Consider the following 24,337-nt stretch of genomic DNA (forward strand, 5'->3'; position numbering starts at 1 on the left):
CCAAGAGGAGGTGCCAAAATCTAGTTTTCTCCCAGACCCCTTAAATTATGATTTAATCAGAGATTTTTGCACACTGAAGCCAGAATATAACTGCCTACCCCAGCTTTAAACTCAAAATTAGAGAAGCTTTTGTTGATGTTTTTGGCATTTTAGCACAACTGTATATCCATTAGATATTAATTGTTGTCTTTGATTCATTCCATTAATGTTTTTTTCCACAGAAAAATGAATTGAATAAAAACTCTGTGGTGCATTTGCTTTTAATAAATATAACATGAAAGGTGGAACACATGACTATGATCTGGAATTGCACTCTCCAGAAATGTGCTCCAACATTAAAAAAAAAAAGAAAAAATTCTCGTCAAAGTTTCCTCTCAAGCTGTCTGCAGCACCGTGCAGTATGTTACATTTCTGTCTATGGAGGCGAAAAAAAATGTAATTGCAAACAGCAATGTGACCGTTTCTCTCAGCCAGGTTTCCCTCGCTGAAACTGAGGAATTAAAGTCAAGAGAGATTATCAAAATGTTTGCTCGGAGCTCTTTGATGTGACGTGACGGCCTACCTACCGCAAACACGCAAACTGACCTGCAGCGAGCGTCGGAAAGTTGCTTATCAGTCGTGTTTGTCCTTGGAATTGTATTTGGGCTGGAGATAAACCACTTAAGCGGAGTTTGTAAAGCCATGATGTTTGTCGACCATGCTGTTGGAAACAGTGCTGCAAAGATTAAATCACTTTCTTTGTATCAAGTACTGGAGCGGCTTTGTGTTTATTTACAGCGGACACACACACACACACACACACACACACACACAGACCGGAGAGTCACAACCAAAAAAGCTCATGACAAACAGGTCTGAAAGCCTTTTTGACTGATAAATCACTGACATCGTGCCATTACACAGCATTCCTCATCAGACACTCATTCACTCCAGTCTTAAAGGGAGAGGTCAGATTTTTTGGAAGTGGGGTTCGGTATCATTAAAACAGTAGATTACAAACAGTAGATGTGAGTCGGCACACCCCCAGTTTGGAGAAGCAGTCAGGTGTTTGACATGGAAGCTAAGCAATGTACTGCTGTGGAGGGATCACCAACAAAACATATTTTCGCCACCTAAAAAAGTCCCACACAAAAATAAAATCAGTATCAGTTTACTTGTGTGCTGTATTTAGAATATTTTCGCTGCTTTATGTTAATGTCAGACAGTTATTTCCAACAGAAAACTGACACCGTTATATTGCTCTTTTTCAAGCCAAACTCCATTGAGAAAAACGATTTAACATCACTAAACACAGGAGCTGCTGGTCGACTGCTGCTTCACTCAGTTAATTAGTTTGTGTTAATGTGTGACTTTGACTTTTGGCATCTAAAAGGTTAACTTTGGATTCACCAAAGTCACACAGTAACACTAACTTAATGATGGAGGCAGCTGTAGACCAGCAGCTCCTGTGTTCAGCAAGCTAAAATTACTGTTTTTGTCAATGGAGTCTGGTGGCTTTGATGAGAGCTTAGACGGGAAACTGAACCGCATTTCTGTCAGAACAGACTGACAAAAAAGTAAAGTGGTGAAAATACTCTTAGTACAGGACATTTCTAGGATAATAGGGTGTTTTCAGGATTTGAGGACATTTTTTTTTATTTTAGGATGTTTGTAGGATTTTAGGACATTTCTGGGATTTTAGGACATTACCAGGATTAGAGGATGTTTTAAGAATATTTATCAGATTTTAGATTGTGTCCAGGATTTAGGACATTTCTAGGATTTTTGGATTTTTCTAGAATTTTAGGACATCTCTTGGATTTTAGGGCATTTTCTAGGATTTCAGCACACAAAATTTTGGGACATTTATAGAATTCCAGGACCTTTCTAGTATTTTAGGACATTCCTAGGATTTTAGGACATTTGGGACTCAGCTAGGACCTCTTTTGGGGGGGCTCTTGCTCTTTTAGAATAAATAAGCTTTATTTTGATGCTGTTTTATGCACTCTGACACCTTATGTATAATAAAAGTACGAAAACAAAATGTTTTTTCTTTCTTTCTTTCTTTCTTTGTTTTAATTACTGGGAGGGCACCCTGCACCCTATTGGCGGCTAGATTTGGCCCGCGGGCTGTAAATTGAGTATCACAGTCGTGGAGGTTCTCTGTAAACCTTATCAGGAACCTCAGTGGCCCGTGCAGCTCCCCCCTGTGCACACAGCTGTGAGCAATAAGCCTCCCACCCCCAACTCCTCCAGCATCCACCTCCTGAATGCGTGCGTAAAAGGCGAGTTTACCGAAACCGGTTGGCTGGGCGGTGCACACACACACAAACACACACAGCCGAACCGGTGGATGAACTTCAGCTGGATAATGGATTAACGCATCAGACAGATAGCAAAAAAGTATGAGCTCCAGATGTCAATGTATTGGAAGAAAACACCCACCCACCCACGGCGGGATGAGTCACAGTGAGGCTGAATGAGCGCCGGTGCGGACGGGGAGATTCAGCGTGGGGTATTTAACTCGTTTCTGCTACTTAAAGCTTCAAACGGCGGGTTTTTTATGGAGAAGAGGAGCTCGAGCCGCCACACGGACTTGCTGCGCGAGGCGCTGGTGCCAGATATGGATCGCGCGCGGGATAGCTCCGGACGCTGGTGCGCATCTTCATAAAGTGCGACACTCCGACACCGACGAGCCCAAAAAGTGCATCTGTCCCGAGTCCAGGCGGAGGACAGGCGGGAGGACGAGCCGCAGGAGCACCGCTGCTGCCGACCGACGAGATAATTTAGGGAGAAAAAGTTTGAGAAAAGCGCCCAAAGTACTTTTACTTTAAAAAAAAAAAAAATCTCCACAGGAAGCTTTGAAGATGCGTCAAGAGGTCGCGAGGAGATTTCACGCGCTGCTCGTGATTTGGTGGATACTTGTCTTAAGTTTGGGGACAGGGTTTCCCGCCAGACACAAGAATGTCGCCCACAAGGTGAGTTTTATTCACATTTTCACCATTTATTGACTTTATGAGGAAGTTTAACGAGTCCAAAGCAGCACATTTCAAAAAGCTATCAAGTCTTAAAATCACACCTGTTGCAAAAAAACGACTTTTTGTTGAATAATTAGCTTAGCTTAGTGTCCTGCTACATCTTAGCTAACTTGAACTGCTGTAAAAAGGTTTTTTTATTACGTTTTATTGCTTTCATTTATTAAATGTGACTTTTATACAACCGTTAATAGTATAATAAAACCACACCTGCCTCACAAAACAAGTTATTTGGTTAATAATTAACTAAGATTAGCTTAATGCAATTGCACTTTTGCTAATGAAACAGTGTTAAAATGTCCCTAATGATTTATTGCTAATTACGATTACAGTTCAACATTTTTTACCTTCATTAATGTCACTTAATAGTGTTCATTTTAGGATGTTATTGACAGTATTTTAAAATCACACCTGCTTTTAACAACATTTTTGGTCAAAATTAGGTCGTTAACTTTTTAAAAAATGTCCTAATGATTTTGTCCTTTTTACTGCTAAATACAGTAACCTTTTACCTTCAATATTATCAATTAATAGTCTTAATTTTTTAAAATATCGTTAACAGTATTATTAAATCAGACCTGCTTTTAACAGAATTTTTGTCAAAAATAAGCTAGTTAAGGATTTAAAAAAAAAATCCTAATGTTTTTTCCGCTTTATTGTTAAGTACGGTAACTTTTTACCTTCATTAATGTTGACTACTAGTTTAAACTTTACTTTTTTGTCAGATAATTAACTTGCTTCATTCCCTGGTGCATATTTGCTAACTGTAGTAAAATGTCCTCATGGTATTGTCCACTTTTGTGCTAAATACAGTATCTTTATTAATGCAAAATAATAGTCTAAATTTTATTTAAAAATCATTGACAGATGTATTTAAAATCGTATCTGCTGCTAACAAAAGAAGTTTTTTTGTGAAATAATTAGCTGGCTTAGTGTAATGGAGCATCTTTGCTAACGTTAACTGTCGTAAAAATGTTCCTAATGGTTTTAGCAGCTTTATTCCTAATTAAAGTACCGTCATTAATGTTAGCTAATAGTCTTAATTTTAGAAAATTACACCTGCTGCTTTCAAAAGAAAAAAAAGGTTGTTCTATTAATTAATTTATTTTTGTCAAATATTGTTAATTAGCACGTTTAACGCCCTGGTGCATCTTAGCTAACGTTGTCTTTTGAAAATATATATATAATTATTGTCAATCAATAATACCTTCATTTATGTCAACCAAAAGTCTTAATTTCAGAAAATTATTTATAGTATTATAAAACCACATCTGCCTAACAAAACTTTTTTTTTTGTCAATAATCAGCCAACTTTGGTGCATTTTTGTTAATGTTACTTTGGTAAAATGTCATTATCGTTTGTTAGCTATATTATACAGTAACTTTGACCTTCGTTAAAGTTATTAATTAATGTATTAATTTAAAAACATAATTGACAGTATTATAAAATCACGCCTGCGGCTAGCAAGACGACTTTTTTGGTCAATTTAATTAGCTCGTCTAAAGCCCTGGTTTGTCTCTGCTAACAGTAATAAAATGTCGTAATGGTTTTTGTTAGCTTCATTGCAAAGTACAGTTCCTTAATTAATGTCCTAAGAGTCTAAATGTTATGATATCATTGACGGTATTATAAAACCACACCTGCCACCTAAATAACAATTTGTTTTGGGTCAAATAATTAGCTAGCTTAATCTCTTGGTGCATGTTTTGTAACTGTTATTTTGTAACAAATAGTCTGAGTAGTTTTGTTCTCATTATTTCTAAATACAGCACCTTCATAAAGATCAACTAATAATCCTTATTTTAACATTTTTGACAGTTACATAAAACCGCAGCTGCCATGGACAATATAATGTTTTTTAGGTCAAATAATTAGCTAGATGAGTGTCCCAGTGCATCGCTAAAACGTCCCAATGGTTTTGTCTGATTTGATGTTGACTAATCATCTTAATATCAGTGAAAGTATTATAAAATCTGACCTGCCAGTTACAAAACAAGCTTTTCTTGTCAGATAATTAACTAATATTAACTTAATGCCTTGGTGCATCTTTGCTAACTAAAATGTCCAAATGGCTTTGTCCATAGCTGAATACAGCCCCTTCATTAATATGGACTAATAGTAGCCTTTATTATAATAAATCAACGTTTATTAGCTAATTATATTTGGTTTTATTAATCTGAGTGCAGTATGTGTGCAATATTTCCCTCTGAGGTGTAGTGGAGTATAAAGTAGCATAAAAAATGGAAATACTGAAGTACAAGAACTTCAAAAATTCACTTAAGTACTTAAAAACAACAGCTTTTAAGGGTAAAAAAGATGTCAAAGTGTCTTAAGGACATTGAGAAAAAAAACTGGGTCACGTTCCCTTAAATATTTAGAAGATGAACATTCAGAGAACATCGTGAGAGTAGCAGGAGACTTAAACATCATAATTTGATGCAGGACAGGCACACACATTCATAATAATGCGTGAAATTAAAGGAACGGTGTGTGAAATTTAGGGGGATTTAGTGACATCTAGTGGTGAGGATTGCAGGTTGCAACCAGCTGAAACTTCTCCCAGTTAGGATTCTTTCAGTGTTCAATGTTTCGGAGGTTTTTACCGGGAGCTAAGTTATCCACAGAGCTCTCTTCCTCTCCGAAACAAACAGTTCGGGTCAACGAAACCACTAAAAACACGGTAGTGTTGGAGTGAGCTGGTGAGGCTTCGTGTTTTTCTTCTGCAGAGCTCCAATTGCGACTATTTAGTAACATTTTGCAAACACGGAGCATCAGCACGGAAATCTTTGCAATATTTGAACTGTAGAGCTGTTAGTTTGTTTCCAGCCCATTACAGTTTAAGTATCTGCTAACATCCAAATGTTGACAGGAAGCTTCAAGTCCACAACAAAACATCAACACGAGCCAGGTCCTTCAAAATAAAAGCACCATGGGTTGCATTTTGATTTATCTAATTAACTTTAGTACAACAATACTAAATTTCAATACTTGTTGAATGTTATTATAACAGTAGTTTATGTAACTTTATTTTATGGCAGTAGCTACTTTTTTCAAAATATCGAGATATATTTAGTGTATTGTGATATAGCCTAAAAATATCATAATATTATTTAAAAGCCGTATTGGGGTGTTGAAGTCAGCCGTTTCTAAGATGCATCGTGACGCGGACATGGACGATTCTGTATCGATGCAGTGACAGCACATAATTGATTATAGCTATGAAGTATTGCTTGTTGATTTTCTGGCAGCGGCTAGACAATAAAGTTCAGCAGTTCAAGAGAACTTCCTGGTGGCAACGTCACATTAAATTGTGTGTGAGCGGAGCTCGCTGACAGCTTGTATTTACTGATGAAAAATTAGTCAAGTGCATTAATATATTAAATTAAGGATGCGATGCATGATGCATCATGATGCATTATGGAATCACTGACATGATAATCGGAATTGAATCGAATCGTGACACCCGATGCACAGCCGTAGTAACAAGTGAAGCATAGAGTACGTACGAAATGTGCAGCGCCAAAAAATATTAACTTGTTTGATGTGATGTAATAGGTCAACAAGAAGAAGGTCCAACAGCAACCAGCTGAAAGGAGGCATATCGCCACCTCGGACAATCTTCCGTCAATAAATTGATTCTCGCCTGCAGCCTTCATGCTGGGATCAGGACAGAGGTCCAATGAAATGGCCTAATCGAGCTCTAACCGAAGCTCGACTAAACTGTGCATGTAAACGTACTGAAAGTTCTCTTTCAAACAGTTTCCATCAAATGATTCAGTCAGTTAACAGCGCTGAGACGTCAGGATTCCTCATCAGTGCGCGCTGCTCTCTTTTGTTTCACTCCTGTCTCCATGTATAGTAAGGTTTACCATCACTGGACACACACCCTGCTATCATAAATCCAGACGCTCTCTGCACACAGGCTGCGCTGTGTGTGTGTGTGTGTGTGTGTGTGTATGGGAATGTTTGTGTTACACACGGACATATTTGGATATCAAAGTCTGTTTGTGTGTGTTTGTGTCAGGGTTCAGTTTTTGCCTTTGAACTCCCCTTCTTGTGTGGCCTCCCATGGATGCCCTATTGGGACTCTCTCTCATCATCCGTCTGATTGATGTCAAAGCAAAAAGAGAAGAAGAAGAAGAAGAGAGGGAAAACAGGGAGGGAAGAGGAGACGGGAATGATTAGCGAGGAAAAGAATCTCACTGTGGCCGTGTGACTTTAGCGATATTACACTCGAGGGTGCGCTTTAACCTCATTTGTGGCTCGACAGTGATGTGGTCCGCCGAGGTCCGTTAGCATCACTCAAGCGCCACAAATGATATTAAGCACACTCTGGAGTGTAATATTGAGATTATACAACTATTAACAACAAAATGGAATATATCATCAAAATCTATTCATCTTGAAGTCCAATTAGCTTTCAAAATATGAGGCTTTTTGTGACTGATGTTTCCCGTTTCCATGGAAATACACAAAACCCGGAGACACTTAATTTGCTTTGCTCTGGGGGCCAATTTTGCAAAAAGACAGCAGGCCAGGGGCCACTTGCAGCAGGATTAGGATTTTAAGGAGAATCCTGGAGTTTTAGGACATTGTATTATTTTAGGACATTTCTAGGATTTCAGGATGTGTCTTGGATTTTAGGACGTCAATTGTATTTTAGGTCATTTTTAGGATTTTAGGACAATTCTTGGATTTTTATTTGATTTGATTTCACTTGTCAGAAATAATTCTGAAATTTGTCTTTGGTTCCGGGATGTCAACTGCTTCTATAATAATAATAATAGTAATAACAATAATAATTATGATAATGAAGACAATATAATGGCTTTATTTAAACAGCACCTTTCATACAAGAAGCAAATTAGGATATTTCTAGGATTATAGGACATTAGGGCTTGACTAGGACCTGTGTTGGTGGGGGATCCTCCCCTGGCACTTTTTTTAGATAAATAAACCCTATTTTTACGCTTTGTATGCACTCTGGCACTTTATTTATCCTAATAGTACAAAATCAATTCCCACTTTATTTTTATTGTGAATTTGTTGGGGGGGCCACTTGGCACCCTCTGAGGGGCCAGATTTGGCCAGTGGGCCATAGGTTGAGTATCACTGGTTTACACCGTTGGTGAGCTGGCTGTTTTCATAGTTAGAGCTGTATTTCAGCAGCATTGCTCCTGTAATTTTTCGACATTGTGTGACTTAAATCCACTGACACCGCTCTGGCAGGCTCCTTATCCCCTCGCTGATTAACATTTCAGTTAAGAAATGGCGGAGTAATATTTTTAGTGACGCTGTCATGCTGATTTGAGTACATCATAGATGTCTCGTCGACCAATCAGATTGCTCGGTCGGGACTACTTGTTGTATAATGTTCATTTCATTCACCAAAAGGCTGCGGCTGGTGACTCGGTGGCTTCGCCTGTGACCTGCTGGAAGTGTTGGATGCAGAGGAGAGATTATCAGAGGAAGAGAGAAGGCGGAGGGGAGGCTCAGTAAAGCGGGTAACGAGATGCTTATGTAACCAGAATAAGGCGAGCCCTCTGCATCTCTCACACTGCCGCTCGGGTCAAGTGTCACTCATCTGATTGTTTACGTTGGCTCTTTTTTGTGTTAATGTGGAATTTCCTGTTTTTGGTTTTACCCCCATCTCTCAGCAGCGAAGGAGGAGGAGGAGGGTTTGACCTCTTTTCTAAATATTGGGACCTGTTTAGCCTGACTGTTTTGCACCCCCACTTCCCTCCCCGACCTCCACAACCTCACCCCGATTCCACCAGGCATGCATTTGTTGTCCTGTTTCCATTTGCAAAAAGACGGCGATCAAAGAGCGCCCATAGTTTATTGTTCTTGTGTAATGGTTTGGAAACAGCCAAGTGCAGAGGCCTTTGATATCTGCGGGCACATAAATCAGCGCTGCCACACCGCCTGCCTTCCCAGCCTGCCCCCCAACCCCCCCGGATCCAGTCCCTGCCCCTCACCTCAGCCCTGCCGCCCCTCAGCCCGTCTCCCTGACCCGAATGTGTGTCACCATCAGCAGTAGCAACCAGTGGTGGAAGAAGTATTCAGATCTTTCACTTAAGTGAAAGTACAAATACCACACTGTTAAAATACAGACAGACAAGTAAAAGTCCTGCACTGAAAGGGTTATTTCAGTGAAAGTAAGTAAGTGTAATCAGAAACGTGTACTTAAAATGTTAAAAGTGAGTGAAAGTAACCAATGCAGACAAGTATTGAAAAAAATAAAACAGAACAAACAATTAAAGAAAAAAGAAAAACAGCCAAAAACTCAAAATTATAAAAAGAAGAAAAAAAACCAAATGCTCATTATTATTTTTAAAACATTAATTGAACTAGAAAACACCTCAAAACTCAAAATTAAAAAAGAAGAAACCACAAAATTCAAAATTATATAAAAAATAAATAAAAATAAATAATCCAAAACTCTCAAAATTATTTTAAAAAAAGAGGAAAAAAACATCCACCAAAACTCAAATTATTTAAAATAAAAAACACCCCAAAATTATAAAAAATAAAATAAACACCCCATAATACAAGCTTATTTAAAAAAGAAAACAATTATCCCCAAAAAATTGTCCAAAAAAACTCAGAAAAAAGAAAAAGAAAAATATAAGAAAAATAGAGAAAAATAGATTTCTAGTCATTGGCGCTGTACTTGTTTGAACTGTTTGGCAGATTAATTAACAACGAAACGTCGGATTTTATAAAATCTACTTATGATTTTTATCATAAGAACTTTAATTTGTAAAGTAACTGATCTGTCAGATAAATGTAGTGAAGAAAAAAGTGCAGTTTTCCCGCTGAAATGTAGTGGATTAAAAGTATTAAGCGGCATGAAAAAGAAATACTCAAAAATTTCATACAAGTACCTCAAATTCACACTTAAATACAGTACTTGAGTGGATGTACTTTGTTACATTCCACCACTGGTAGCAACAACAGTAGCCCAAAATGGATCCAGCGTGTTCAGTTTAGTGAAACGAGGATGAATGTGTTGCCAAAAGGGTTGATTTAATGTTTGTCTGAGACGAGAGCGGGCCGAGGTCCCCCACTGCATCCAGAGAGTCTCCCTGTTAAACACACTGCATGCCATCAGCCGTCGGGCCTTTGATCAGGAGCGCCCCACTACCGAGAGGAGGAGAGCGGGATCAGAGAGAACGAGGGGGAGGAAGAGAGGAGGAGGAGAGTGATATACAGGGCGAGAGAATACAGGATCCAGATGTGTAACAAGACGAGATGAGGAGGGTGTGAAAGTATGTGGCCTCTCTCGTGACTCTGGACCTGGTGTGTCTGCAGGAGTGTGAAGGTGCTGCAGCATGTGTGTGAGTGTCGGCGTCTCAGATTGTCACAGCTGCTCAGATCTGACAGTGATGCATTTTAATAGCAGATCAGTTATAGGGTAAAATGGATCATCATACTGGAGGATTTCCAAAATCTAATCTCATATCAAGCACCTGATTTTAGGTGTAGCAGAGAGAAGCTGAGGCTTGATTTGCTCCCATAGAGAAGAATGTCAGTTCTGTTTTTGGTATTATTTCTTTATTGTTTCTTGCTATAGATCCTAATCATTACACATTGGATTTGAGGTATTGGCAGTGAAAAATTGGTGCATTTTTATGAAAAATAAAAATCTTTAAAAATGGACAGTGCACAAAAAATTCACTTTTTAAGTTACTTGGAGGACTTGGAATTGATTGATTTGTCATTTTAGTTATTTTTGAAGGACCCAGCTCGTCTTGAGCCGGAAGTGTTGATATTATTTGCTGCGTTGAATCTTAGCATTAGCAGACAATTAAACCGATACAGCGGCGCCTTAAACTATTAGGATTCATTCACTGTGAACCGGAAACAAACCGCTCTCCAGTTCAAATATTACTAATATTTGCAAGTCACACTGGTGCTCTGTGGTTGCAAGATGTGACTAAATAGTCTAAATAGGGCTTTTGCAGGAGCTCTGCAAAAGCCCTGATTTTTGTGTGTGTCTGTAAGAGGCAGAGAGCTGTAGGAGAGAGCGAGAGAGCCTGAATGCAACCTAAAAAACGTTGTGCCAATTTATACTTGATGTTCGCGATATAGTTATTTAATACATTGCAGGTGAAACAAGCAGCAATACCTCAACCTTTTTTTTCAGCCCTAGTTTGCACATTAATTCGGGATGTTGACCGGTTGGTCGAACTTTTCACCCCGCAGTCAAACAGCTTAAATTGCATCGTCATTTTCTCCAAACAGATGCACGTGTGCACGTGTGTAAATGCTCCAGCGCTCCTCGCTCGTTCTCATGTGCAGCATTGTTTGGTTCTGACTGTGGCAGCAATATTCAAATATCACCAATGCAACAGACACTAAAAATGTATTTATTTTGGATGAGCGTTTTGGTGTTCGTTATTTTTAAATGGTGAACAGTGGTTACCACTTACGACAACGAAAAGCCAAGAACTGAGAGCCAGTTTCTCAAAATTACTGTTGAGCTCTGCTAGTTTACCAAGTATTTAACGTATGTAACACTTAAAGCTGCTGTCAAGAGTTATTTTCACTTTTGTTTAATCTTCCTATTGTTGTCTTTATTAATCAATTAACCTTTTAATCTACAGGCAGCACTGAAAAATGTCCCTCCCAGTTTCCCAGAGAGAAACATCTTTTAATGTCTTGTTTTGTTGGACAAATAATCCAACATTTACAGATATACAACACTGTGATAAGATACGTGACATTAAATTGAGAAAAGGAGCTTTAGAAGCTGTATTGGGAAAATTTGCTCGATCTTTAATTGAAAAATATTTGGAAAAAGTAATTATCATTAAAGATGCTGATTGTTTTTCTGTTGATAAACTAATCAGCGCAGTGTTTAAATTGTGTTTACGTTATATCCGATGCTTAATACAGGAGAAACTAAAATCATAAGCAAAATGTTGCCCTAAAAATCCATACAATATCAAATATATTTAAATTAAGCCAAAAATTGCAGTCGTTTATGTACAGCATGTAGAAATCCAGTGCATTGCTGTAAGTAGATGTTGTTATCGAGGCAAAAATTGTCAATTTGCATGTATAACAATATGTTAAATACTCACTTACAGTATTTGCAGCTGATAGAATAACAGAGAAAAAGGCTGAATTTTCCAAAAAGGTTATCTTCTTGTCAGCTCCAGTTTACATATATCTGGGGAGGGGGCCAACTTCTCTTCATCCATCATTTATCATGCTTGACGGGCTCCTGCTCCAAACAGGCATTATGTGTTCACATGCTTGAATTTGCCCGACTACATAACTTCTTTATGGCGACAATCGCAGGCAGCCAGTGAAAAGTACGGCCTGTTCCAGAGGCCATAAGTATAGATCATCAACCATTTGGTCATTAATTCAGACATTTCTTCTCCTCTTTAGCCCTCCGACTGCAAACGGTTTGTTCTGAGCAGACCGCAAACTGGCTCGGTCAAATCTCCACGTCCGCTCCAGTCACATGTGTCAGCCAATTCAGCATATTCGGGACAATAAAGACATGAACATGGGTTCATTAGAGGGTTTGGATTTTGGTTTTGACCAGTGTGGGGCATGAAACAGATATGTGTCCTATTAGACATGAAACAGACTGTAGAATGGGACCAACCAAAAATCCATTTTCAGCGACTATATTCCAGATACAGAACATAAATCTACAATTCTCCGCCGTTATTATGTCGCCATTAATCACCATTAATCTCAGAGATCAACATTTCCTCCTGCTGGGCTCACCAACTGTAAAACCTGAGAGGTTAAATTAAGTGGCGTCCGTAGTGGCGGCAGCACAGCAGGTTCAGACACGCTCGCACCAGCCCAGGGGTCCCACGCCTCCCAGGCCCTCTCATTAAAGCTAAAAGAGGATCTCTCTGGCACAGGCCCCTCTTTGTCCACGGCCTGGATGCCATGACTGTTGTGGGAAAAAAAAAGAATGAAATGAACGACGACTGGTTGGTCACTTGGCTGGTTAGTCGGATGCCTCGGGGGCTTTTTGGAATTGCTGACCACGCTACGGAGTGGTACATGGTTTCAAGGTTTCTTCCTGGAAACAGAGCACTAATTGTTTTTTTATACAATAGGACTGCACAAATAATTGAAATGTAATCGCAATATGGGCAAGTGGAAATGTCCTGATCAAGTTTTTTTGCCCCTTATCCAGATCCAAGTCCTTTGATATTGAATGTATTACCAAATCCTGATCCAATGCTTTATTACCTGAATAATACAGCTGCACAATGCACACGCCAAGCATCCTAACCCTCTATGGTACACGTAATGGGTTTTTTTGCACATGTGTGTCATAAAATAGGCTAAGTAAACATAATTTCAGTAAATTATCAAAAAAATGTTACTTTAGGGGTACATTTTTTGAGATGCAAAACTGTACCGTAATGGTAAGAAGCGAAAAAGGATTATTGTTTAAAATTTGAATGAAATTGAATAAAAAAACTAGTGGGAAAAAAAATCAAGAAACCTTTAAGTTCAAAATGCAATTTTCTTTTGAAAAATTAAAATTTTTATAAGTTTGTTTGTCCAAGTGTTGCCCTCAGACAACATTGTACCACTGTGGAACAAACAGCCTGTTGAAAGAATATAAGTATAATTTAGGAAACGTAAAAAGACAATGTATCAATTGAGGATGTATTACATGAGTGTAAACGGCCAAAAATGGCAAAAGAATTTTGGCAAATTGCTGCACTTGGCGCAAAACAAGTTTTATTATCTTACATATATCAGATGTTAACTGTTTTTCAGTGGGGCGCCGTGACACACGAGCGTCCGGGTTCAGCCAGATAGTAACACGACGCCAAAGTGACCTGAATCTGATTTTTTTCCCCAAATGTGATTATTTAATGACAAGCAGAAATCACATGGAATCTGATCTGTTCAAATCAGATTTGGGCCACTTTATGTGGTTCAAAATCAGATACAGATCTGATTTTTGTAAAATGCGACCTCAGTCTGAACAGACATGAGACCTGTATAAGATTTCAATGCAACTTTATGTCACTCTCGATCTTTATCCTGCTATAAAATGAAGAAAACTCAGTCTCTCCGTCCGTCTGTATCCATTTTTCTGTCTCTCCATCAACTGTAATTTATTATGTGTTTTTATTGCGATCCCTGATAAATCACATATCCTCCCATCCCTTCTCGTAAATCATTCTGCTGGATCACCGCTCCAGATAAACTCTTCATTTTGTGTCTTTTCTCGTACTTTCAGGGTCATGGCCACCAGATTCACAGCGGTGGGGTCCAATACGCCCCTGAGGCTTTGGAGCAGCAGAACCAGGTCCAGAGTCTCCTGCCGGAGCCCCACAACCACCAGAGGAGGTGGTCCCACCCGCAGCATCGCTCTGTTGGCGTTCTCCCACAGCCTGAGCCCGAGGAGGAGACCAAACCCTTCATCCTGGATCTCAAGAACTTTCCAGACCTGGCCAACGCTGACATCAACTCACAAAACCCAAACATACAGGTGAGTCTGGAGAGCGAGGGTCAGAGTGTATTTTATTCAGGATTAAGATACAAAAACAAGCTCTTCATGCAAGGCAGGTTTAAATGAATCCTCAGACAGTGCAAACAGAAATAGAGAGAATCTTAATCTCAATGGGGCCAACCTGGTTAAATAATAAACAAAATAATATGGTTCTCACAATGATGGATATCACAATGATGGATATCACAATGATGGATATCCGCGATTCGTAGTTCACATACGCCATTTAGGAGATTCGTGTAGAACCGAGGAGGTCAGATGGGAGAAGGGGAGAGATGGACAGCGTGCAGACCGCCACGCTGTCACAGACCGCCATGGACTGTTTAAACAGAGTTTGGATTAGTCTTGCTTTTACCATAATCTGAGGCTTTTCTTCCAACAATAGGGTTAGACTTTGATAACAGGAATGTGTCAGTATGCCGAAAATGAGCTTTTTTTTTTCTTTTTCTGAATGTAAAATAGATGAAGTAGTAGTGTGCAAACTGAAATTGCAAATATAAAATATGCCTAATGGAAACATTTTAATTACGAAAAAAATGCACAACGCATGAGTTGGTATTTCAGGTGATTCAAAAAAGCAACACTTTTTTGGCTTTTCTGGGTCACATGATACCATGTCTGTGAGCTTGTCAGTAGGAACTGGCTCCCTCAGGATGCAGCAGGAGCTACAAGAGCTGTTATTGCATCACATAACTCTGAGAAAGTTGAGTGGATCATCCAAAAGTTTTGAATCCACAATTCCTCTGTGAAATCGTGGACTATCAGCTCCCAGAAATCCCTCATGCGTGGACGCTCCCACGTATAAGGGGCTCGCCTTTCCATCATGGCCCCATAACACACCTACGCCACCTTTTTTTTTTTTTTAAATATACAAACATCACAGTCACAAACTGACAGTAGAAAAACGTCCATTTACATTACGAATAACTAAATTTTAAACAACAAAATAAATGTGCACGTGACGATTCACAGAAAAACATAACTAATAAAGTTAGGTACAAAAGTACAATAAAATGGGAAAAATAAGGATGAGAGACACGATTAACCATAATGACATGGTCAATTATAACACTAGTTGTGTGAAAATAGGGAGGCCTACACCACTTTTGATTGGAAATAATGACGGCTAATACGATGCATAACATCGTGAGAGAAGTTACATAACATCACTCAGTTGAAATGTGTTCATCTTGCAATTGTGTTTTATCAATATTTCGAAAAGATTGCTTAAGTTTTGCACAAATCTATAATGCAAACCTGTCTCCAGTCACCAATAGATGGTAAATTATGTGTTAAATTAAAACCATTTATGCCAGTAGAACTAGGGCACAAAATGATTTATCTTCTTAATGTGTAATTAAATCTCTGATCTTAGCAACAAGGCTGCATCTTTTTCTGCTACTATTTAATTAAAGTGTAATAAAGAAAGAAAAAGGCTCTCTAATCATAAGTGTTAGCCATTAAGTCCTCATCATCTCCATCTAAACTGACCCAAAAACCTTTTCTGTTTAACTTATCTCAGGGCAGTTATCCTCTCCAGCTCTGGTCAGTGTAATCAGGATGTGGTTAGAGGGCCATAATGACGCCGGCCTGCGTCTACGTCGAGCGCAGGAGCCGATGAAATGTCTGATGGGTTTTTCATGTCTCAGCATATAGGCCAGATGTACCGCAATCTGAACCAAAAGATATATTCAGCTTAGACAAATGAAAGCATCGGATCTTCATACATTCCCAACTGTGAAATTAATTTCACAAAGAAATCTCAGAAAGGTTTTCCCCCTGCAGTCTCGCCTGGTCTTCACATCAGCTGAAGCGCTGCAGCATCTAGGATGAGTCATATCGAGGTAATGAGAGGTAGTTATCCAGAATAAAAGCTCACATTCGCTCCCTGAGAGAATCGTTTGGTTGGCTGGATGCTCATGCTCACGTCTGGCTGGCTGATCCGGGGAACGGGTTCGTTTGCTGAAAAAACTTCTCCGCAGATTTGAGTCAGTTGATTTCTTTAGAAGAGCTTGTGACTCGAGCTGCACAAGAATATTCATATTTTTTTGACGTCAAAAGCAAAGTCAACAGCAGTTCAATCACTTGTCACTGTTTACTACTCTAAATTGGGAAGTCATGGCATTTTGTCATCTTGGTTTTAGAGATATATCAAATATACTTGAGGTACTGCGGCTTATACCACGTACAGTATATATTAAATGACTTTATAACGAACATCAAATATGAATTGTCACATCGTTTTTATAAACCGCTGGCGTTTTGGTTCCCTCGCTCTCTCTCCTATAGCTCTCTGCCTCACAGACACACACACAGAGCAGGGCTTTTGCAGAGCTCCAAACTGTGACTGTTTAGTCACATTTTGCAATCACGGAGCACCAGTGCGACTTGCACATATTAGTAATATTTGAACTGAAGAGCTGTTAGTTTGTTGCCGCTCATAGTGAATGAATCCTCACGGTTAAAGGTTTCTGCTAACGCTAACATCCAACTGTTGACCAGAAGCCTCCAGTCCACAGTAAAAAACACTGACACATCCTGCCTGAGAGGAGCCTTCAAAATAAAAGCACCATAGGTCTTGCTTTGATTTCATTATAACAATACTTTCTTAAGATTTCATTATAAATGTACTTTATTGAACTAGCTTCTCAATTCATCTTTATTGTTAACTGCAGTTATTCAGTAGTTTTGTATTTTAGTATTTAACATCAGTATCGTGTGTCGAGTATATTCGATATGTCGCCCACTGCTGAAGCCTGCTCTTATCACGGTGGTGGGAGATTTAAAATATGCTTTTCAAAATGCACTCATTCACTGGGCCAAATAATAAAACCGCTTTAACTCAGGTTGCATGTAAAACATGCCATATGTATTCCTCTGTGATCAATTTTAAACAAACCTGTAAAATTCATCCCACTTTAACAGTCTTGGATGATTCTCTCCCTGAGACAATCTGGAGCCAAAAACCAATTTGACCTATTTTAACCCACTAAAGTAAAGCATCATCTTGTCAGCCCTTCATATTGGCAGAAAAGTTAATTTCAACGTGTATTTTATTTTTAAGCTGTTACCTGCCGAAACCGATGACATGCCAACCTTATCGTACAGGTGTAATAGGAGGAATTTAAAAAGCCTTTTAAACAAAAGCTCGTTTCTCAGGAGAGTCAGAGAGAGTCGTTCAGCTCCACAGATGTTTGATGCTCTCCAACATCATATCATTGACTCACATCAGTTTTGGATTACTTCAGATTGACAGTCTCTTTTTTCTACGCAGGTAACCATCGAGGTGGTGGACGACCCTCAGATGGAGGTGGAGATGGATCTGGCGAAGGAAAAAGACTGGCTACCCTCCTCTTCCTCCTCGCCCTCTTCCACAGTGGACTGGCTCGGAGGCAAGAAGCTTTTCTGGCCCCTTTTCTGGAGTTACACCGACGCAGATTCCAGCGAGGACAACAACAGCCGGTCAGGCGTGGAGGAAACTGGCGAGGAAGAGGAGGAGGAGGATTACTCGCTGGATTACGGCAGCGAAGAGCCCTTACCCAGCGGAGTGGGCGGAGACTGGGATACGCGCTGGAACGAAGGCTGGGATCCAATGCAGAGCTACTACGGTAAGGTTTGCCAAGTGTTACACTCAGCGTCTGCTGGTACAGCTATTTTAGATATGACTTCATCAGTGATTACGGCTGTTAAAAAAATGACCAAAATGTGTCCTGTGGGTTTCACTGAAGACAAAAAAAAATGCAAAAAGGGAAAGTGTGGAAATGTAATCAGTGAAATTATCATATCAAAAAGAGACAGAGACATGTCTGGAGGGAGAGAGACGGAGAGAGAAAGGATAACCGTCTCCACAGTCCGGGAGAAACAAACGACACCAGCATGCGAGGCAGCATGAGCACTCGACCATCAGGACATTGTGGGTTATGGGCACTTTGAAGTCGACACTGGTCGTGCTGGTCGCAGAGGCCCGCCTTTTGAAGATGGGTCCGATGCGCTCGCTAATGGCAGCGTTCGGCCGGCACTGTTCCCTGGGACAAAACAGCCCTCTGCTTGTGGACAATTAGAGGGCAGATTTGGAACACAGTATGACAGGGGCCATTCGGACGGCCCTTTCATCCTTTCCCCCGGGACCCCACGGGCCCCCCCCAGACCCCGGCGGCCCTCGCTGCCCTCTGCGGCTCGGCCTTTTGAGCCAGTTCAAGAATTTCGGGGGGCTTTCAGGGCTCTGCATAACTTTTACAGCTCTCTTAATTCTGCCTTTCTCTGGTGGGAAAACATGTTGTGTCTCAGTTTGCACAGACCGCTGATTCAGGGGTAAAGATAGTAAATAATTAGAGAGACAGAGAAAGGTGTGCATGAATGAAAGACGGATAAGAGAGGAAGAAAGAAACGTGTGATGGGCTCGGCCAGTGTGTGCGAGCTGGATCAGAGCGCAGTCATGGGCTCACCACAGCCTTTCATTCTTCAGAGTTTCCCATACATACAAATATGTGCATGATTGATCTGTTTTTGAAGCTTCTCTGGTTCCAAGAATATTTTAAGTAAGATTAACTCGTCCAATTTAAAGCCTTGTTGTTGTTGCAGCACAAGCTATTCAGGGTTCCCACTGTCACGAAAAGCCTGGAAAAGTCACAGTCTGGTTTTACAGGCCTGGAGAAGTCATGGAATTGGTAAAAAAAAATCCCTTTGAGGTTTTGGAAAAATCATATTAACGAGTTGTGTATAATAAATCAAGAAACATCAGTGTAACATAAAAGTGAATTTATTTTCTGTTTATCTTGTGTTTAAGTGCTTTGGGCTTTTGATTAGGGGCATACAACTTTAAATTTAAATGGATTTGGATGGCATGTTTGCTTTAAAACATTTTTTAATTTTTTTTCTTGTCTTTATTTGGGCAATTTTTATAGGAAACCTAACTTTTTTTTTAAGAAAACTGATTTGGAAGGTGTGTTTTCTTTCAAAAAGTTTGGAATTTTACTTTTCTTTTTCTATATTTTTTTTCTTTTTAGATTGTTGCATTGCATTTTTTATAGAAAAATTAAAATTTTTGATCTTTTTTGTTGGTTTGTTTTTCCATACATTTTTTGAAAGCCATGCTTTCTCTTAAAATCTGCAAAATGACACCATTTGTTATAAACAGAAACTGTAAAAACAGTCATTATTGTTGGATTTTCACATTCCTGCTTGAATGCATCATGTGGGAGGCTGAAATTATGTTGGAATACAGCTTGAACCATATATTTTTGAAAAACCTGGTTAAGTGGTACAAGAAAAAAATTGAGTCCTTGAAAAGTCATGGAAAAGATTTGAAATTTTGTTGAAGTTGATGTGTGGGAACCCTGCATATGTGACGTAGTGTTGCTGCATTCACTATGGAGACTCTCCTGAGTTAGTGTGTAGAAAAGAACCGTGAGGATACAGGAAAGCGCATGCTTTTCCAAAAGGAAAATGTTATTATTTATCCTTGAAAAGTCATGCAAAAGTTTTAAAATTTTGTCCATTTTAATGTGTGTGAACCATGTGTTCTGTAATTTCTAAATCTGGTAGCAGGTGGCTTCTTTTTACTCTCTGACTTCTTCATCTGTCATGCCAATATATAGATTTTATCCACTGTGCATGTCGTCGAGGCAGCAAAGGGCAACAATGCCTGTTAAGTGGTCACATCTAAAGACTCCGCGAACATAAATCAGGGATGTCTGCTTCAGCTTCTTCTGTAATTAAGACTCTCCTGAGACCTCATTCCCGTGTGGCCACATGGCGAGCTGGCAGCGCCCACAAAGTCAAATTGGGTGCTCGCTACACCCAAGCTGGTATTTCTGCACCCACCTCGCCTTTAATCAAGAACGACTTGTTTTCAGTGTTATTAACACCACAAGGAAACATGGTGCGGAGGCGGACAGCCACAGCACAGCTTCTCTCTCTCTAATTTCACTGAGGCCCTCTGAAAAAGAATATGGGTTTGCATGGGAAAGGTTGGACTGGAGAAAATGATCATTTATTTGGAGCGAGACAGAAACTTTGAACGCTTATTCTGGATTAGACTGTACACACACAGAGTTCACTGTGAAGTATTCTGTTGTGATTTGCAGGTCTTTGTCCTCTTGCATTTATCATTTTAATCAGCCCTTTGAAGCTGCAAATACAGAACATCTAACAATTGTAATCTGTGCCAGAAAGCATGATGTAGAGCTCCTGCAACAGTAAATTTAATTCCACGCCTTCATTTTGAATTCCTCTTACATACTCTCACATAATTTCTCCAATAGAGTTCTGCAGGAATGAGTCCTAAAATGCAGAAATGAGCATTTTAGCTCTCCTGGTTCCCTCGTTGCAAAGTTGGATGCCTTGAATAAGGTCTGTGGTTATCGCAAACAGAAGAGACTTTCACGTTTTGTTTTATTACATAAAATATGTCAGTAAAAACCTCGATGAATTTTGAAGTATCTATGTGCCAACAAGTGGCTAAATGAGACTGCAGAGTATCATTACGCCAAACATGGTTTTACAGCACAGTTGTGATGTGACGTGAGTTTGTTTAGAGCCTAAGGTTAGCTTTTTTCCTTCTGGTGATTGCATTTACGCTCCCTGAATCATAAAAGTGATGTTTATGTGTGCAGGTTATCTTGCTGAACAAAATGTGCAAGTATCCAGCCCGGTCTCATGCACAGAGGCATCTGTGTCTGATGTATTTGTGACTATTTGCGACCATAAATTTACTCCCATTCATTGTGTGTTGGAAACGACTCATTCGCAATGCGGAGCGAGCTGGCAGTGCAACAACAGGATGTGACAATTTGAAAAATTTAAACTCACATCAAGACAGCCAATCAAACTGTAGCTACAAGCATCAGGCAAGGCAAGGCGAAGACGATTATGTTGATATGCCGTGTGTATAGTGAGCATGCACAGCTGCAGTAGTATAACGAGTGAGAAAATCTGCGAAGGGTGAGCTGTGGGCGGGAGGCGGGTCAAACACACTCCGGACTTTCCACCCTGGAGCTCACCGTCTGTGTCTCGTGTGAAACAAAAAAAGCTCGTGATGTGTGTCACAGGATGTGACATTATTTTGGTAACAAATGCACTTATTTTAAGCAAAAACCATGATGTCTGATGCTAAACCTAACCATAAACTCTGATTATGTAGCACAAAAGCTTCTGCTGTTTGTGAGTATGTTTGACTTTTTGTCTCCACAGAGAAGGAGACAGACGAGTGGACTCCCTGGTCTCCCTGTTCAGTGACTTGTGGAAACGGTGAGAGGAAGAGGACCAAGTCCTGCGGTTACTCCTGCACTCTGACAGAAGCCTCTAAGTGTGACCTGGAGCCGTGTCCTGGTGAGATTATATTCACATTTAAGAGATCAAAATAACAGACGAAGGCCAGAGTGTTCAGGTATTTTTATTCTGCTTTCCCAGCTGGTTTTTAATCCACAGCTGATGCACTGCTCTCCTTTTTAGGTGATGTCAACACTGTGGCGGAGCCTTTCCCTTTCGAGATGGAGAACGGCACAGAGCCATTTGGGACAGGTGAGTTTTTTGACAGTTCTCTGTAACAGCACACGATAACACAGTTCATAAAAATCAGTTCATAAAAATAAAGTGATTCACGCTGGGAATGGTTTTTGTACTTTTAGTATACATAAGGTGCCAGAGTGCATATAAACGCATCCCCCGACAGATGTCCTCGATAGGACACTAATGTCTTGATATCTAAGAAATGTCCTAAAATCCTAGAAATGTCGTAAAATCTCAGAAATGTCATAAAATCCTAGAAATGTCGTAAAATCTCAGAAATGTCATAAAATCCTAGAAATGTCCTAAACTCCAAGAAGTGTCATAAACTAAAGGAAACATTTTCAATATTTTAAAGAATAATTCATTTTGGAGATTTTCATAGAAAGCTTAAACTTTTTGGATTTTTTTTTTTTTTTAAAGTTTTATTTTTAAGACATTAGGTTTGGAAGGCATTTTATCTTTCAAGGTTTTTGGCTTTTTTTGTCTTTCAAATTTTTGTCGATTTTTTTTTTTGTTGTTCAAAAATCTGAGACACAGCTTAAAACCCTAGAAATGTCCGCAAAGCCTAGAAATATCATTAAATCCTAGAATACCTTAAATCCTGGAAGCGTGCAAAAATCCTCGAAATACACTAAAATCCTAAAATCGTGTATCTAACCCTAACCCTGACAAAAGTGGCCCCTGATCAAAGCAGGCTGAGCATCCCAGCCTTATATTAACCCATTAACTGCAAGCTGTTCGTACCGTACAATCCTGAATTTCGGCGACTCTCTCGTGCTGCCAATGACACAACTTCACGCAGTGTTTCTGTCCTCTCTCCGACAGATGCGGACAGCTGTGAGAAGTGGCTCAACTGTAAGAGCGAGTTCCTCCAGCGGTACCTCCACCAGGTCTTGTCTGAGCTGCCCAGCTGCCCCTGCTCCTACCCCCCCGAGGTGGCGTACACTGTCGTCAGCGTCTACGACGAGAACCACGGCCGGCAGTTTCGTTGGCGTGACGCCAGCGGCCCCAAGGAGCGCCTGGACATCTACAAGCCTTCAGCGCATAACTGCATGCGCTCTGCGCTTTCCGGCGACTCGTCCACTCTGGCGGCGCAGCACTGTTGTTACGGCGACCGCGGGCGGCTGATCACGCGAGGGAAAGGCGCGGGAACGCCTAACCTGATCAGCACCGAGTTCTCACCTGAGCTGCACTTCAAAGTGGACGTGCTGCCTTGGATCCTGTGCAAGGGAGACTGGAGTCGCTTCCACGCCGTGCGGCCGCCAAACAATGGATTGAGCTGCCCGGAAAACCCCCACGAGGACGTGTTCATGAACGAACTGGAGGAGGCGAGGGAGTACTGAGAGACCACAGCCAAAACTTCACTCAGAGAGTCAGAGCGCCCAATCCTAATTTGAGAGGAGACTGCCTACTTTAAAAAGTCATGAAATATTCCACGTAAACCACGCGTCGTGCGTCACACGTGACGAAATGCACACGTGTGATTGGGAGGTTTTTTTGGGGTTAAGGTTTGACGGTGAAGTGAGGCTGTCTCAAGTTAGGATTAGGCCCCGTGTCCCGATATCAGCGGAACTGAACTGAATTACAAGAACGGAAAAAAATGCAGTGTTCTCCCATCGCTCGCCAACCAGTTTGTTCCACATCTGGCGTAACATCGAGCTCTCTCTCCTCATATTCACTCTCCCGGTGCGTGTAAGCGTGATGTCCACCTGCTGGCTGTTTCTGATGGTGTCCAGGGGCCAGGTGCATAAATGTGTCCACACAAAAGAAAAAAACAAGCCAACGTCTTTTCCCAAACATAAACCGGTATTTATGAAGGAGTAATGTGGTGAGAAGCACCTCACACATTCTTCAGAGCGGCACAGTTTTAGCTGAGAGCGCTGCAGGAAATATGATAAAAAAGGTTATTAAATTTAAGTTTAGAGACAGAAAACAATCTTTCAAGATTGTTTTCCAGTTTCACAGATTTTTTTTTTTTTTGCAGCTTTTACTGTAAAATGTCAACAAAGGTGCATTTATAAAATTAATCTTAAATTATATATGAGCAACACATTTTATTTTTATGTATTTTCATCTCTCTGTTGGTGATCGTTTAACCCTTTGAAATCCAGAGACGTCCCTTTTTCTTGTACTGCTTTCCGATGCCTTTCACAAGTATTTGAACCTTTAAACCTGAGCAAATTGCTGATTTTTTTTTCACCAAAAACATGGGAAAAGGGAAAATGATCAACTTGGTAAGAAATGATTCACAAATGTTATTAATTATATATTATATAGAAAATTATACTTTTAAAAAAGTGA

General features: G+C 40.0%; 1 protein-coding gene across 1 annotated transcript; it reads left to right on the forward strand.

Moving 5' to 3' along the window:
* The first annotated feature begins 2,303 nt into the window (after window positions 1-2,303).
* Window positions 2,304-24,036, forward strand: ism2b (isthmin 2b). The gene is made up of 6 exons (XM_042503713.1): window positions 2,304-2,957; window positions 14,255-14,506; window positions 17,802-18,135; window positions 21,719-21,856; window positions 21,980-22,048; window positions 22,862-24,036. The coding sequence occupies exons 1-6, from the start codon at window positions 2,847-2,849 to the stop codon at window positions 23,377-23,379; spliced, it is 1,422 nt and encodes a 473-aa protein (XP_042359647.1). The 5' UTR covers window positions 2,304-2,846; the 3' UTR covers window positions 23,380-24,036.
* Window positions 24,037-24,337: the final 301 nt, after the last annotated feature.

The sequence above is a fragment of the Plectropomus leopardus genome, chromosome 16, assembly GCF_008729295.1.
Source record: "Plectropomus leopardus isolate mb chromosome 16, YSFRI_Pleo_2.0, whole genome shotgun sequence".
Lineage (NCBI taxonomy): Eukaryota > Metazoa > Chordata > Actinopteri > Perciformes > Serranidae > Plectropomus > Plectropomus leopardus.